Source organism: Rhinopithecus roxellana, chromosome 1, assembly GCF_007565055.1.
Source record: "Rhinopithecus roxellana isolate Shanxi Qingling chromosome 1, ASM756505v1, whole genome shotgun sequence".
NCBI lineage: Eukaryota > Metazoa > Chordata > Mammalia > Primates > Cercopithecidae > Rhinopithecus > Rhinopithecus roxellana.
In genome coordinates this window covers 1,938,295-1,955,988 of record NC_044549.1, presented here as the reverse complement: position 1 = coordinate 1,955,988, position 17,694 = coordinate 1,938,295, and the positions used below count along the sequence as shown (strand labels likewise).

General features: G+C 34.8%; 1 protein-coding gene across 1 annotated transcript in view; it reads right to left on the bottom strand.

Moving 5' to 3' along the window:
- The window catches only part of ROBO2 (roundabout guidance receptor 2), a 615,454-nt gene that overhangs the window by 69,852 nt on the left and 527,908 nt on the right, over positions 1 to 17,694 (bottom strand). Inside the window, exons 11-16 of the mRNA XM_030939677.1 lie at positions 15,373 to 15,454; positions 14,776 to 14,938; positions 12,994 to 13,160; positions 9,701 to 9,822; positions 3,439 to 3,670; positions 630 to 754 (exon numbers count right to left, since the gene is read on the bottom strand). Of these exons, the coding sequence (XP_030795537.1) occupies positions 630 to 754; positions 3,439 to 3,670; positions 9,701 to 9,822; positions 12,994 to 13,160; positions 14,776 to 14,938; positions 15,373 to 15,454 (891 nt within the window). The remainder of the gene's footprint in view (positions 1 to 629; positions 755 to 3,438; positions 3,671 to 9,700; positions 9,823 to 12,993; positions 13,161 to 14,775; positions 14,939 to 15,372; positions 15,455 to 17,694) is intronic.

The following is a 17,694-nucleotide window of genomic DNA, read 5'->3' as shown; positions in this document are numbered from 1 at the left end:
AAATGATGGCAGTGACACAATAGATATACATTGTTTCTAAACAGCCAAAAATTCATCAGGTGAAAAATGAGACAATCAACTGTTTTTTCTGTAAGTCAGTATTTTGCAAAATGTGTCATTTCAGTGGCTTTTTTTCAGGTGAAATATTCTACACAACCTCAGTCAACAGACAAAAGTAGCATCTGGAGTGAGGGTTGGTGCTGCCCACAACCCACTCTACCTCTTTAACCCCGAAGCCTCTATTTTTCTGAGAATGTGGTTTAAAAAACAGGTGCCTTACAGCCTCTTATGCAGAATTCCAATAACAAAGATCAAACCAATTTTCTGGGCTTCACTACCTACCCTCTGCCCCACCTCTTTGAATCCTTGAGGTTGTAGAATCACACCATACAGAAAACCATTTCACTGGTGTGGTTTAATTGTTCAGCCGGATTTGTGTGATCTGTGACCTGGAACTCAGGTTCTAATACCTATGCATTTGTCTCATTATCTGTCACACAGAAATATAAATAAAAACTTCACACTTAAACTGAATAAGAGAACCTTTAGAGATGTTCCTCATTCGTGAGACACTGAGATTTCTCTGGGAACCTTTATATGAGGGCTGTCCTTCTTCACCCCGGTCCTACCTTGTATTCTTGGAGAATTCCATTCTGGTGATCTGGAGGAGGAGGATCCCAGGAAACACTAATACTTGTGCTATTGTAGCTTCCAACGGTCAGTACAGTGACAGACTGTGGAGGGGCACTAGGGGCTGTAGAGGAAGTAATTAGAATAAATGCAAACTGTAAGCCTTGGTGCGCGTCAGTGCTACTTCCAGAAAATGAATAGAAAGACCAGATGCAGGAGGCTCTGGCTTCCAGGAGTTCTGATTGCACATGCTGTTCAACAGTGACAGTTTTTTTTGAGAAATATTCTTTAAATACAATATCTAGATTTAAAGCAAATGCAACAGCTTTTGTAATATGCTCTCAATAATAAATTTAACAGCTAACATTCTAATACACGTTTTCTATACACCCCGCAAAGAGCTAAGTGTCAGATTTAACTCTTGCATTAACCTCAGGAGGTAGAAACAACTGTTATCTCGGTTTTACAGATTAGGAAACAGAAGGTTACTATAAGAGACTTAGGAAAGTCAAACAGCAAGTCAGAATCTGAGCCTGTGTATGTCTGATTTTAGAACTCTACTCTAATAGGCTGTCTTTCTAAAAACAACCACAACTTCTTCTAACCAGAATTATTCTGAGAGGATCTATTCCAGTATTTATCATGTGTTATTTCTGAACGGTGGCATTATTGACAGCTTTTTTGGTATGCTTTTAGTTTGTGCTTACTAAATAAAAACAGAAACATAACTATAAATGTCATCAACCAGAAAAAACTTCCTTTTCTTCCCATACTGGGAAAAATAATTGACTGCTATCAATTGACCTGTAAGTTAAGATTGAAAACTTCTTTTATATGGATGGGAAGGGACTCTGATGATAAAATGAACACAGTTCATGCTGGGTCAAATGTGAAATGGGAAGATTTTGATTTCCTACAATAATTCTCTGCCTTTATAGTTTCTCCTATAACTAATTACAACCATCCTGAGAAAAGGCAAAAGGGAAGCTCTTCCTGATTTTAGACTGCCGCATCTCTCATTTAAAGTGTCTGAGAACTAAGAAGTAATAACTTTGTGGAAAAATTCATCTATTCTCAGTGAGTCTCTGAATTAAAACCAAAGGTAGGAGTAGTTAAAATTATAGTATTACATAACATACTTCTTGACAGTTTAAAATACCAAATAATTTTGTGGTATTAATGGCTTTCTTATATAGAATAATCAATGCTTGCATAGCTTTATGCTGTTTAGTTTTTTGAAACTATCCTAAATATCCTAAAATGTATTTTAAAAGCCTGACAGCAGATATCCCATGTTTTGTAAATATGTCATGATATATTTCACTTAAGTATAGCCATATTTGCATCGAGATATAGGACACACACAGAAACATGTAAACACAATACTGTTTTCTATTTCTCTTTGTGACAATATTGCTCCAAAATATGGCACGATGACATAAATCCAACCACTTGTCTACGAGCCTTGTAGTTATTAAGTAGACCGCATTGAAAAATAAGACTTTCAGAATGGGTTTCTCATTCACCTTGCTGCTGTCTTGGCAAGAACACTGTGCCTGCTTCCTGACAGGTCAATTATTCCAGGACTCAGCTTCTTTCTACAGATGTGAAAGAACCCAGATCGCCACTCATGGTTCCCGGACATAGCCCGGCTGAGTTCCATTTGTTACCATCACACAGCCACAGAAATTGGAGATGAATGTATACCCAACAGCGCCAAATGTCTAATCCAGAGGAAAAGTCTAACTGCAGTGAAATTGATTTTGGAAACAGGCTTCAAACAGAGCATTCTGTGTTAAGGTTACCTGCTCCACTTATTAATACGACCAATTTGCAACACAGAGTGAAATTTAATGATGAATAAAGATATGATGATAAAGATTATTATTTTTAAACATGTTAGCAAGGAGAAAAGATACTATTATAATCACTGGTAACTTTTCAACATATCCTAAAAATAGATTAATAATTCCTTCTTAAATATGCATTTTTGCCCCTGCCAGTGTATCACACTGCAAAACAATGGGAAGATGACATTCTTGCTGTGTTGTATAAGAAATGTGTGATTTAAGAGCTCCTTGGTCAAGCATATAGATGTTAACATGGGCAACCTATAGACATTTTCTTAAGGCTTCTAAATATGTTTAGAGAAAGGGCTTTTTACAAGAGTTGTGAGCACAAAATTAATACAAAAGCAGAGTGGAGGGATTTATTTCATTTGGCATCTCCTTTTTTTTTTTAACTTTGATGACAACATTTATCATAAGCCTCTTGTTTAGTGAAAGAGATACTACTAAATGAACTGGTGAAAACCTACAGTAAGCTCATGTTCATCATAGATTGACTTTAACATACCTTTGGGTAAGAAAAGGTCCAAAATGGGGAGAAAGAGGGAACTGCCCACAAGAGAAAGTGGCTAATAAAAGACAGTGTCACAATTAACTATAACAAAAAGAGTAGTCACAATGAACAGCCTGTGTTCTCAAATTTCCATTTCTCAAAATTCCAAATGAACTATATCTACACAAAATATAGGGGAATATTTAATAATCCAATTCAAGTGAACTGAAAAACATAAGATTTGGTGCAAATGGTTACTTAAGAAACATTCAAATTACATTAGTGTCCTTTTTTTCTGCTTGTCAGAGTCTACAGACTTCTCAGAATAAAAGGAGAAAATGACACTTTCTCAATTTACTTTCAGATGATATCTTTCCATTCTTCTAAGGAAGATAATAACTAGGCACTGTAACAGAAATTAGTTTCATCATGATATGTTTGATTTACATTCGAAATCTGAATACTGACCTTCTTCAGTAGTACGAACCGTTTTAGATTCACTATCCATTCCTTGGAACTCATTGAAATATGGCCGTACTTTAATTTCATAAGTCACTCCCTTTTTCAGGTTGACTAAGACAGCACTTCGTTCAGTCGGGACTTTGGCATCTACATTCTGCCATGAAGATGTGGCCTGCAGACCTGACGTCTGACGGTACATCACTCGGTAGCCTTGGATAAACTGGGGCTGGCGATCAACCTAAAACACGTAGTGAAGGGCATATGAAACCAAGGAAGGTATTTTGGACATCACAATGAATTTGTCCTCTTTTCATCTGTCCCTATTCTGTCCTCATCTTAGTTATGTTGTGACATTTTGCTAATCTCTCTGCTTCCCTTCTAATAACTCCTATCCTGTCAGAGTTCAGCTTGCTCCCAAGAATATTTCCAAAATGAAGACTGGAAGAACTCTCTCTCCTGTTTAGAATACCTCACAGTATCTACGATACCTACCTAATTAGTTAAGATTCCTTGGATGAGCACAAGGCCTCTCAAAGGCCAGATCCGCCGATATCTCTAGCTTTATGTCTCCTCGGCTTACCCTTTTTCTGCATCCAACAATTCCCTTTTATGTGGCTTTATATGTAATATGCCCTTTGTCAGGGATTTCCATTCTCATCCTGTGTCTATTCCCTAACAGTCGTCACTCACTCAAAACACGTTTCGGGTACCTACTCAGTAGGTACCAGAAATTCTGCTGAGCTCTGGGGATAAAATGCACAATGAAAATAGAGTCAGTCCCTGCCCTCATGAGCTGAGGTGAGAAGATGGAGTCCAGGTGGAGAGTTGGAGTGGTCTAATAATGACTAAACCATGGTTAAGTTACAATCATAAAAAAAAAAAAAAAAGCATAAACAAATGTTAAGAATCAGAGGTGCCAGCTGCTAAGAAAGCCTATAGTGGAGAGAAAGGTGCCTGAGTTGGGAAGGGGAGACAAAGCTTCCATGAAGAATTCCTAAGGGCTCAGATAGGCAAGAAGAGCAGGATTTACCCAGGAAAACAAATGTGAGGACATCATGGATAAAATCTCTGTGGCTGGAAAAAGCATAAAACAGACATTAAAGTTGTAGAGCTAGAGCATTTGTTTTAAAAGCATATGAACACTTATACCCATTACCAAGTAGTAAATGAAGAACTTTGACGGATTTACCAACTTCTGACGCTTCAATTGTCCCATTCTTGACACAATTTGACAACTTCTTTGATATCTTCATTTTTTTAAGGTACAGTAAGAAGCTATCTTAAATAATGATCTAAGATTAAACTCATACCAAATAGAACTTTTAAAAAGTGTTTTTGTTTGCTATTGACAATCACTTTAAAATCAAATATATATAAATGCAAGATTAAAAAATTAAATATATTCTCTGTATACATTTATTTTAAAATATTTACCAGAGTTTTATGGTTGTTTCATTTCCAAGGAGAAAACAACCATGGATTTTAAAAATTATTTTTTAAAATTAAGCATCTTTGAATGCTTTGTCATGTTTTTAGAAACACTTGATTTGAACACAAACTATGATAGCATGTTCCAACGAATATCCCTTATCATAGTTTCATAGCTATAGTCTAAGAAGCTTTAATTTGACATACTTCATATCAAATAAAGTGTAAAGATTAATGGAAAAGAATAGAATAACCTCATTTCAGGAATTTTGTAGAGAAAGAGGAAATAAAAAAGAGGATAATGGAGATGGTTATTAATTTCCACTTTAAACAAATTTCTTTATCCAAGAAATTTGAAATTTGTTCAGTATTTGAAATTTGTTTCAACATTTGTTGAAATGTTGAGATTTGTCAGCAGGTTATAAACAAAGCATATTCTTTCACGTATTAACTACTAACATCTCTTCTTTAGTTGCAGTATTGTTTTATTTATTTGTAATTGAGGGCAGCAAATGAATATTAGCTAAAAATATTGGCTTTAGAAAGTTAAAAATGCAGAGCCTCAATAAAAATACAGTGGAACAAAAGGAAATATTTAGAATGTTCAAACAAGAGAACTCCCTAAATTAAGTGAGTGAGTCTGTTTGTGTGTGTGTGTGTGTGTGTATTTCTGTGTGTGGCTAATTCCAGTTTCCCAGATAAGTCTCAATAAGTATGAATTCCTTCACCCACCTGACAGCTGTCTCACCCTCAAAGGCTTTCTGGAGTTAGTGCTACACTTGTATGAGGTTAGATCAAAAAAAAAGTGAGCCCAGGTGTGAACATGGAAGCTGGTGATTGGCAGGTCCTCATTCATGCTACCAGTTTATGTTTCTACCATTGGACACATTTTTTGAAAAGCAGGAGTTTTTCTGACACTATGAAATAAGGCAACCAAGAGGTGAAAAGTTAAATTTATGACAGTGAAAGAGAGATGACTTTCATCAACACTGTCAGTGTTCAGAAAAACCCTTGCAGTATATGTTAAAACAACATTAAACTTGCATTTTATAAACTTCTCTGTATACTGAAAGAAAGACATAACTCACAATAATAGCTTGTTAATACTGAAAGCAGCAAGCTGTATTTTTAAGAAGAACATTAAGCAGCTGTTTCCAGATGAAGGGAGTCTGTAAATCAGGGTAAATTGGTTTTATCCATGTTTGGTTTTCATTAATTAAGTGTCTTAGGGACTTTATGAAGCTAATGTTTACTACAAAACATTGTTTTGCTTACTTCAGTGTACACTATCGTCAACCAGTATATAGTATGGGGCTTCTTAATAGTTAAATAGTTTAACTTGATTGTGTGCAGTGGCAATGCATTTTTTTTTTTTTTCAGGAGGAAATTTGTTGTTACAGGTGGAAGCAGAAATGAAAATGTTGAACATTTACTTTAAAAACAATAGGTGAGATTTTTACTGGATGTGTGTTCTACCACACTAAATTTTGGAGCTCATTTTGACAGGTGGTCATTTTCAAGTCAGGCCATATGTTTGTTATAAGTTTTATTAACATTCTGATTATAAGAAGGAGGATTTTCTTTTAGGATTGATTAAAATCAGAGTCTGAACACAGATTCATGGGTTTATATAATTTAAAAAATACTATTTTCTGAAACATGAATAAAAAAAAAAAGAGGTGCCTTAAGGAAAAAGTAAAATGATTACAAAAACTTCAGACTTCTAGTCATAGGTCTCAATTTGAATTAGACTTCAACCTCTTAAACTTTCTGAGCCTCAGTTTACTTAATTTGCTCACATAATACCCATATCTCAAGGGCACAGAAAGAATCAAATGACTGATATAAGTGAAAGCATTTTGCTGGCTTTAGAGATGCACAATGAAAAAAACATAATTGTTAAGGAAGCAACAGGCTAAAAGAGAAGGGGGCTCATATGTGGCCCTAAAGTCAGCATTTTATGTGAACTGTTGACGTGTGACACTTCATATTTACCTTTTCCATTTACAGAACAAAACAACATAACAACTCGATATAAAGCGAAAATTCAGTGAATTTTCTTTGATGGGTTTAGCTGCTAAGGGTCTGATCTGGTTTTAGCAGACTTCTGAAATTCTAGTTTGTCAAAGCACTCTTTTCAATCTCTGTGGAATAATGCTTAATGGGCGAAGAGTATGTAATTCTTTTTGTCCTTAAACAAAACAAAGACAAAACATAAAACTAGAATAATCATTTTTCAGTAAGTGACTTATTGCTATTTTTGTTTGTGGAACAGCACGTTTCTTACCATTTTTGCCTACACACGCATTCTAAAAGCAGCCGTTTTAGAAAGTAGCTGTTGCTAACTATTGTTGCTTCAAGTTTAGCCTGGTGAGGATGGGGGCAGCGAATGGGCCCTCCAGTAGTTATGTCTTGGGCCTTTGATTATTAATCCTGCCAACCACTGGGAAACTTTCTCAGCTGGCCCAAAACCTAATCACATGGTGGGGAATTATTTCTCCCTTCAACCCCAATGCTTCTGTAAAGCAAATGCTAATATTTTGATAATTTAAATAACACGTGTTTAGTAAATTGAAATATTACATCAATAAAAGAGTTACACAAATTCTTTGACCACTGGGCACACCCCAGTCTGACTTTATTTCACTTAATTTACCTCTTTCAAATGCATACTTATGGCATGTGCAACTACAAAGTCATGGAGAACAATATGCAGTGATATTAACTGCATTCTTTCTTTTATTAAAAAAAGTGTAAAATGTATGAAAACAACTGATTTGATCATTCAACAAACAGTTATTAAAAGAGTACTTCATAACAGACACTCTGCTCTGAAAAAACAGAAATGAAAGAAATTGACTGTAGCCTCGCAGAAGTTACAGCCCATGATGGGGATAGATGTGCAAACTAGTAATAATACCTTCTTGGGGTACAGGGATGGATAGACAACGTCCCCCTCCTGGAAGAACTCCCAGTCTACTGTCATGCAATTTTGATCTAATGCTATTTACTCTTCAAATTCAGTGACTTAAAGTGATTAACTTCATAAACATAATGACTTTGATTCTTACCCAAAGAATTTCCACATTTTGATACAGCTTAAAAGAATCCCCCTTATAACTTTCAACAGAACAGAGACTTTTTTTCATATGAGAATGAGGAAAAATATGCTATGAAAAATACAAGGTTACTTTGGCTTTGTTAGTTTGGTATCTACTCAAGGGCACTGAAAGACAAAAAAGGCATGGCAGAAGTACCCCTACTGTGCCACTGGAAAAATGATAAGGTAATTGTGTGAAGGGAACACAAGAATAGAAACCAATATATGCAAAAAATAGAATAAATATACGCAAAATTATATCAAAACTGGAATAAGAAAGTGTAATCCTAAATAACCATAATTACTCTTAAAACAGTATAAACTTAGTCTTATTTTTAAATATATATATAACCCAATTTTGTACTCATAAACCAAGAATTTGACTGATCATGTAGTTTGCTTTAAGGAGCAACAATATGGAACAACAACAACAAAAGCCTGAATAGCTAAAGCAAACCTAAGCAAAAAAGAAGGAAGAAAGAGGCACCATGCCACTGAACTTTAAACTACACAACAGGGCTGCAGTAACCAAACTGGGAGAAAATGTTTGCAAATTACATATCCGATAAGGCATTTGTATCTAGAATATATAAACACTTATAAGTCTATAATAAGAAGACAAAATAAAATATATAAACACTTGTAAGTCTGTGAGAAGATAAACTCTTTGCCCAAAAATGGACAAAGAGTTTCAACAGACATTTCTCTAAAAACAAAGTTCTATTAGCACATGAAAAGATGAACATGATTAGTCATGAAAGAAATGCAAATCAAAACCACAATTATATACCACTACATACCCACTAGAATGGGTATAATCCAAATGGCAGATAATAATAAGTGTTGGCAAGGATGTGAGAAAAAAATGGCAAGGATTTGGGAGAATCTGGAACATTGAAACATTGCTTGTGAGAATAGAAAATGCTATAGCCACTTTGGAAAGCATCTCAGCAGTTCATCAAAATATTCAATGGAAAGTTACCAATATTACTGAACAATTTGTAGGTTTATACGAAGATAAATGAAAACACGTGTCCATACAAAGACTTGTACTCAAATGTTCATGGCAGCATTATTCATAATAGACAAAACTGGAAACAACCTGAACATCCATCAGTTGATGAAGGCATACACAGAATGTGAAGTATATAAAATGGAATACTATTTGATAACAACAAGAAACGAAGTCCTGATACATGCTACAAAAATGGATGAACCTCAATAACATTATGCAGAGTGAAAGAAGCTAGACACAAAAGACCATATATTGCACAATTCTATTCATATGAAACGTCCAGCATAGGCAAATCTGCAAAAACATAGAGTAGACTAGTGTTACACAGGGCTACAGTAGGGGAAATGAGAGAATCAATGCTAACAGGCACAAGATTTCATTTGGGGATGAATGAAATGTTCTAAAATTAGATTTTGGTGATAACTTTAAAACTCTACACTAAAAATCATGAAGTTGTTCACTTTATGGTATGTTAATTATATTGCAAGAAAGCTGTTAGAAAATTCAGAAGACAGAATATGCCACGTTTATATAATAATCGATCTATTCTTACTGTGTTCATTCTAGTAACTTTTTAGTTTGTTGATTTTCTTTACTGTCATTGACTACAGCTTGATTTTAAATGGTGAGAATTTTTATGATCACTTTTTGTTAATTTGCATTTTCCATGTTTTGCTTTCCCTAAAGAGAAGAGATTACTATTAATATTGCCTTTGAAAACTTACCGTCCATGTGACCTGAACAGTGGTGGGAGTCAGTACAACTGGATTATGTAGACGGACAAGGACGTCTCCTAGTTCTTTCTGCACTTGCCTGTGGTCCACTCCTTGTGCTGGTGGGCTGATATCTGCAGTTGGATAAGATAATCATTCCCAATTTTTAAAAATGCACATTAAAATTACAATTTATTTCATGTAAATCAACATCATATCTTTAGAACTAATTACAGGGAAACAAAACTAAAACTCTTTTTGTGACAAAAAGCATTTAAGCCTATATATATAAATATACCACTGTGGTAGGACATCATGAGAGATGATATTGATCTTTACTAAAAATATATTAATAAAAGAGTATTTATAATCCCTCATCCCCATTCAAATGCAGACACACTGTTGAATAAGGTCGTTTATTTTCTTACTGAAGGATAAAGTATGTGTTGTAAGACTTCTCTACAGAAGTCTAGAAAGATCTCTAGAAAGATCAGCTTTGTATAGATGTTGGTGTACTGAATGATTTTCTGGATTTATAAATTGGCATATATCTAAAAACTGAAGCTAAGGAACCTGTTACTCCCTTGTCCCAATTTGCAGATTGTGTTTTCTTCTTGACCTACTTCAGTCAGGGAGCATGGATGGAGAAGTAATGGTGGACTAGGAAAGTGAATTCTGTCATTAAAGGTAAACAGAGTTGGGGGAAGAGGGGAAGCAGCTCCTCAAATTTGCAAAGATATGTTTGACAGAAATAGTTATAATACTGATAACATGTTCTAAAGCAATACATTTTGAGCAGTACTCTAATACCTGACATGAGGTCATGCAGCCATTTTCAGGAATAGTGGTGGGGTGAAGGGAAGAAAAACAGTGTTGTTTAAAATACCAACACTAAATACCCTTAGTCACATACTGTTATGCCACCTTATTCATCAGTCTCCTGAGTACTATTCTATTTCTCCACACAATAGTTTATATTCTGGGTCCATTAAGAAAAAAGGATAAATTATAGGCAGCTAAGTCCATCAAATTGATATTAAACACTGAATTTTACACATACTCTAACTTTTTAAACTGGTACACAATGTTGTAATTGTTTTTCTCCAACTACCGCATTTAAGAAAGGAAGTCCAATTTAAAGGTATTTATTTTCTCAATCTTGTTTTTTCTTATTATCTTAGGCTACAATGCATGCAGCACTCTTGCAAAAGTATTTTTAAGAAAATTTCTCAGCTATTACTTAAATTGGGTCAGAAGTAATTGGGAATAATACTTCGCTAATGTTTTTCCAGTTCCACTTTTTTTTTTTTTTTTCACTTTTAACATAAACAGTAAAATGAAGATTTACTTAATTTGGAAAAAGTCCCTTTATGTGAATAATATTAACCTATGCCTATATATGTATGTTCTGTTTTGATGTTGATAACGCAAGTATTTGTACTTTAATGAAATAAAAGATTTCTAGATTCTCTGTTATTTAATACCTTTGAAAAATAAGAGCTCACAAAGCAAAGTGTTCTTTGAACAAGAAGTGCTTTGCAGATTGCAAGGCTGCTGAAAGTATGGTATCCAAAATAATCCTGACCTTCAGACACAAAACATGAGTTTTCCTGTTAAATATTTGTTAAGAGCACGTAAGTCTTTCACTCTATACCTTCTTTCCATTGGAACAAACCAGACCACAAACAACTTTTCATTAATCTTTCTTGACCTTTTCACTGGGAGTTACTTTATGAGTCAAGATTCAGTGACTAGCATAGTTATCGAATGATCAGAAAGGTCTGCCAGATACAATCACACCAAATACCTTCCTATTCTCATCTCTCTCTGCCTTTCGCTGGCTACACACAGAAACTATTTCTGTCCACAAAGGTATAAACGATCATGGTACTACAATTTCTTGACTTAAAATTGTACACATCTTCCATTTTAAGTTCAATAATAAAATTTACACACTTAATTCAAACACCGTAAAAAGCAACTGGATTTAAGGAAGTTAAAATACAACTAGGTTCAAATTTCAGATTTTCAAATTCCTTGTTGTGCTTTTTCTTTCTCAAGAGACAGGTTCTTTACCTACAGGTCCTTTATCATCACGGAAAATTAATCACATTACTGCCTAGAGAACAATAGCAAAATGGCATTCCCTCCTCCCTTGACTGTCATCATGTCAGCAACGTTACAAAGTCACGTGGTGACTTTATTTCACTGGATTCCTTTAAGGCGCCCTTCTCTGTTATAATAGCATGCTAGTTACTATCACTGAACTACATTGTAATTATAATAATATTTTATGGCTGTATGGTGCTTTTCATTGCATAAAAATACTACTTTGAATTATATCTTGTTCAAAGTCTTTTACAAATAAGAAATAATTAACCCTTTCTGAATAACCCTGTGGGAAGTAGGTTATAAGAAATACTAAAATCACCATTTCTATTTTATTAATTTCTTTCACCTACTTGTCAGAAGGGAAACTATGATGTAGCATTGTGTGTTAAACCTCAGACTCCAGTTACTTCTCAGTTTGAAGAGACAGGTAATATGGATAAAATTATGAGATCTTCCATTTTGAAATTATATTTTAATATTCTGTGTGTATTTTACATTATAACCAAAAGAACTGAGTTCTTTAGAAAGAAAACTTGATGTCCTGCTTTCCGTGATAAATTGCTCCTTTAAACATCTGATTTAATGAAATTCATTGTAGCAGTAAATGTAAATGTAAAATGTAAATGTAGATGTAAAACTTACACATCAGCATCACAAGGAGGGTTTGTTAAAACAAACGCTGGGCCCCAACTTCACAGCATTTGAATTTGAGCCTGAAAATGTTTGTTTCTAACAGTTCCAGGCTATGCAAATGCTGCTTACCCAGGAACCATACTCTGAGAACCACCGCACTAGAAAAACAGAATTCCGAAACAATAGGAAATAATTTTTATACCTCTATTTGGGCATCTATTCATTAAAGACCACTTTTCTGCTATTCTATAATTAATTTTAAAGAAGGAGAAACATTTTCCTCCCTTTGAAATATAGCGAAGCTGTAATTTAGTGAGTTCATTCTATGTAGATGTACCCAATTATTTTTATTTTTTGCCGAATAAAACCTGAAAACTCCAGAAAGAGAACACATCTCAGCAAGGTAAACAGCAAGCTACCGTCTCCTTCCCTGGATAAAGCCTAGTGAGCCATCATCCAAAGCAATGCAGGCACATTTACATTTCCTCATCAATCCCCTTGTTCTTAAATATCTGATGTTTCTGCCTAGAACCAGTAGTGCTGACAGCTATTGAAAGTACCTTGTGTGCGCACAGGATCTGACATGGGACTTGGGTCACTGAGGCCTTGGGGGTTGATCGCTCTGACCATGAATAAGTAGATGGTGTTGGGCCGCAGTCCTCTTACAGTATAGAGGGTGGTCTTTACATGGTTTGCCACGGTCTGCCAGCTATTGCTCACTGATTGGCTGAAACATGAACAGAAATTTCATTTAAAGAACAGTCATTTGAATATTGGAAATGGAGTTGGGTATCAATGACAAAGTTGATGGCTGAAAATTAAACACACACACACACAACACTTGAAGTGTTCAGCCCAATAAATGAAACATTTGGATGATTTCAATTTATTCAACAACAAAGCCGAGCCCACCTAACGAAAGTGCCATGCACAACAAAATTAAACTCAGCCCAGGAGATGTGACAGCCCTTTGCTAATGCACAGCAGCCCACTAAATGAATACCTGTAAAAGGAACAGAGGCCAAGATCACAACATCAAGTTTATACAATAAGTATGGTCCTCGTAAATGTATATATATATATACCTTGAAAAGAATTAACCTGTAGAAAGAATAAATGGACTACAGAGTAAATTATGCCAATACATTTTCCTGTTACAAGGTGTGTTTTCTTTTGCATCAATTCCACATGCAATATTATAATAGAGCCTTCTAAAACTACATATCTGTAAAAGAAGAAAGGAAGCATGTAATGAATATTTTCCCTTGGTTACATTTTTAATAAAATTGTACATTACACAGTATTGTGATTTCTCATCTCAGAATGGTGAAATATCTCTGAATTTGTGTGTGAGGACCCTTTTACAGCCGGCCACAGATGGATGCCATTTTAGAACAGTTTGCCTAAGGTCAAATGCCATTTTTGCTCAGAAGAAGGGGAAAATGTAATTTTCAGGGTGGTCAGTTTATTTTTCTGATATCCTTAACTATCCAAGCATAAGAATTACAGAAACATAGTATTTTGAAATTTGAAAATTAGGTACCTAGCATTACCTTAAATAATGCTTAGAGAAGCCTTAAAAGAAAGTGATCATTTGTCCTAATGTTTAAAAAAAAGCAGTGGTTATCCATTAAAATTTATAATGTCACATAGACACACATTTGAAAGGTAATATGAAAGCATATTTTATCATTTGTGTAAGCATTTTATCAAATTCTCATAAGACAATTTTATAATAATATTTGCTAATTTACACTTAAATCTTTAAATTGGCAACAATTATTTCAGATAACACATGGAAACATCTTTTCCATTAAGCAACAAGAAGCACATGGAATAAATTTCTTAATTATTGTTTTTAATTTTCTCTCAGGCATATCTAATACATGTATGTAATATATGGTAAAAAAAACATGGGATTATTTTAAGTTCTGCTCTAGTTATTAGGAATAAAAATGCCAGAGTCCCCTGCTTCAATAAATATCGCATAACTTTAAAAAGTTCCTGTGCCTATGCCTAATTATATTATTTTCTACCCAGTTCTAATGCCTAAATTCTCATCTCAAATCCCTACAATGGTCTGGGTAAAGAAAGGAGCTAAGTGATTATGTTATGAACTGGATCCCTATAGACCTAGGCATGAATAATCCATATTTAAATCTTATAATTAAGTTGTAAACTAAAAAAATTAACTCTGTTCTTAAATAAAGTCAGAGAGATCAATTCTTACAATGCATTGATTGGACATGTCTTTAATAAAACAGCAGGATAGTTCAGGTGACATTTTAGAATACAGGAGCTAAAGCAAAAACCCAACGGAGAAGAAAGGAATTGTCCCCTACCTGAAAGCCTCAATGATATATGCACTTGCTGGAAGGGTTCCAGGGGTACCTGGTTGCCAGGACAAGGTGACACTGTTCTTAGTAACATCAGTGACCTGCGGTTTGGATGGTGGCCCTGGCAGGTCATTTAAATCATAATTTTTACTGATTGTTGCTCCAGATTCTATAGAGGACAGACAGAAAAAACTTCATTCCTGATTGCATAAGTTGACAATACTGCCTAAAAGCAGGAAGCAGTCTACTAAAGGACTTGACGTAGACAGTGAGAAATTCATCTCCATGAATCGGAAGTATGTAAGTGAATATTTGCTTCTCCTACATGTTAATAAAAGTAAGCCGTACTTTTACACATGATCACTAGAATTCCTTACACTTCAGAGGAAGTAAAACAACAAGATTATCAAGGACAAGTGTGTTAAATTCCATAAATGCAATGGTATGTGCAAACTCATGCATGAATTAAAAAATGGCATTGAATGTAAAGACTTAAATTTACATTTAGTGAATTAAACCCTTTGATCTCCCCTTAACTTATTATTTGATATTGAGCTATCCCTAAAAGGGCTCAAGCTTTCTCCCAATTCACAGAGTCCTCACCTGTCACATCCAGCACTGCACTCCAGGAAGTCTCTCCACTTGAACTTGTAGCCACACAAGTGTAAGTGCCAGTATCAGAAATCTAGTGTGCAGAGAAGGGACAGAATTGTTTCGATCAATTTGTAGAATAATTACTCAATGACAACCAGGCAATGTTTAAATTCTTCAAATTAGATGTATCATTCTGCTGTCTAAATTATGCCTTAGAGTCAATCATATGTATACATAAAATACTGAAATAAACTCATATAATGTTATTCATAACATTGATCCAAAGGGATTTTAAAATGTATTTATGGACCTCAATGTTAATTTTTCTGATAACCTATTTGCCCCTCTCTTTTCTTCCTCCATGGTAATACTCTTACCTCTTAACTCCGTTTTATGGCGGGGCTCTGCTACATCTACGTTGTTTACGAATGACTCAGAACAGAACTCATTCAGAATCTTATAAAATTCCAAAGAAGCAGTAATGCAAAGCTGTTCTGTCTCAAATAAACTATGTTTCAATGAATAAAATGTACCCAAGTATATAAGCAATAAGACAATAAGGGATCACATTTTCTTTCTTTTGAAAGACATGGTAAAAAATGAAAAAGAAAAATAATTTTTTTTTTCCAAGATGGAATTTTGCTCTTGTTGGCCAGGCTGGAGTGCAATGGTGCGATCTCAGCTCACTTCAACCTCTGCCTCCTATGTTCAAGCAATTCTCCTCCCTCAGCCTCCCAAGTAGCTGGGATTATAGGCCTGTGCCAGCATGCCCGGCTAACATTGTATTTTTAGTAGAGACAGGGTTTCTCCATGTTAGTTAGGCTGGTCTCGAATTCCTGACCTCAGGTCATCCGGCTGCCTCAGCATCCCAAAGTGCTGGGATTACAGGTGTGAGTCACCATGCCCGGCCAGAAAAAGAAATGTTTTTAAGGTAAATTTCTTCATTTAAAAACTTCAGTATTCACTTATATGTAAATCGCAGTAGTGGAATAACGAATAGAATAAAGTATCATTTGAAACAAAAAAAATGGCTACGGAGTGACTGCAATTTCCAGCTGAAAGGGACCATAAAATATCCTAATTCATAACTCTCTTTTTGATCACAATTAAAATTTGCCATTTCATCGATCACTTTAAATGGTTTTGTTATTCACAAAAGAGTGGCAAAAGACTTTCAGAAAAAGTTGCTAATGTAATCAAGAGTTCTCTTTCACAAATGCAAAAAGCAGAAGAATCTTTGATTATATTTTGAATAAAGTCCCAAGATCAATAAAAAAAGGCAACTCAAAACTTCTCTGTGATCAAGCCTTGTGACTTACACTGCAAACAACATTCATTCTCATCAATTTAGGGGTAAAGGAAAAGTCACACTGGGAAGAGAAACTGATGACCAAAGTAAGACAAGGCAGAAGATGCAGAATTAATATCCTGTGATGAACATGAGTCTAACTGTTGATGAAATATAGTCGCTCATGGAATATTATATCTGCTGGGTTCAAACTGTAAGTGTATTGATGACTCAAGCTTTCTCGATTGATTCTCAGGTAAATCATTAGTGCCTGGATGTTACTGCCATTTCACTATCTTAATTGATTTTAAATGCCATTATGTATTTTAACTTAAGTTTCAAATTGCTCTGGCATGACATTCTTTGCCATATTATCTCTGTACAACTGTCTTCTATTACACAGAAGGATGATGGGGATAGCCATTGTAGAAAGAACCATTCTTTCAAATGTGGCTGTGCACACATTATAGTCATTAGAAATCTTTGCATTTAAGAAGCATCACTCACAAACTAAATATAATGAGCCGAGGTTGGATTTTAATGGGATGTTCATTTGAATATGGTCTGTGAAAGAGTAAAAGAATTTGCATTTTATTATAGCTGTTGAACTAAAATGTAGCACTTGTTATTACTTGCAAATGCTAAAAGAAAAGTATGTAGGTAATGCTTCTTAACTGCATCTCCTTGTCATTGTGTGGAGATACAAGGATGACATTAGCTGTGGTAGGTATGTTTTAATGAGTGCTGGAATATTCTACTTCTCAAAAGATAAAGATTCAGTTACCAATTAGCTGGCCTAGGAGAACACAGTATTCATCATGTTATTTTTCTCCCTTGCATTAAGTACTGAAAAAAAAATAGTGAGACACAAAGGAATACAGCCTACAGAAACTCTCTTGACTGTATGAGTGAACTACTGGAAAGCCCATTTGTCTCTCCCTTTAAGGACAATCATGTTACAGGAAAAGAACAACGTTTTCATTTTGGGGTTCCTCAAAAACCTAAATATCGTTGCTAAAACTCACTCTTGGTATTACCATCAT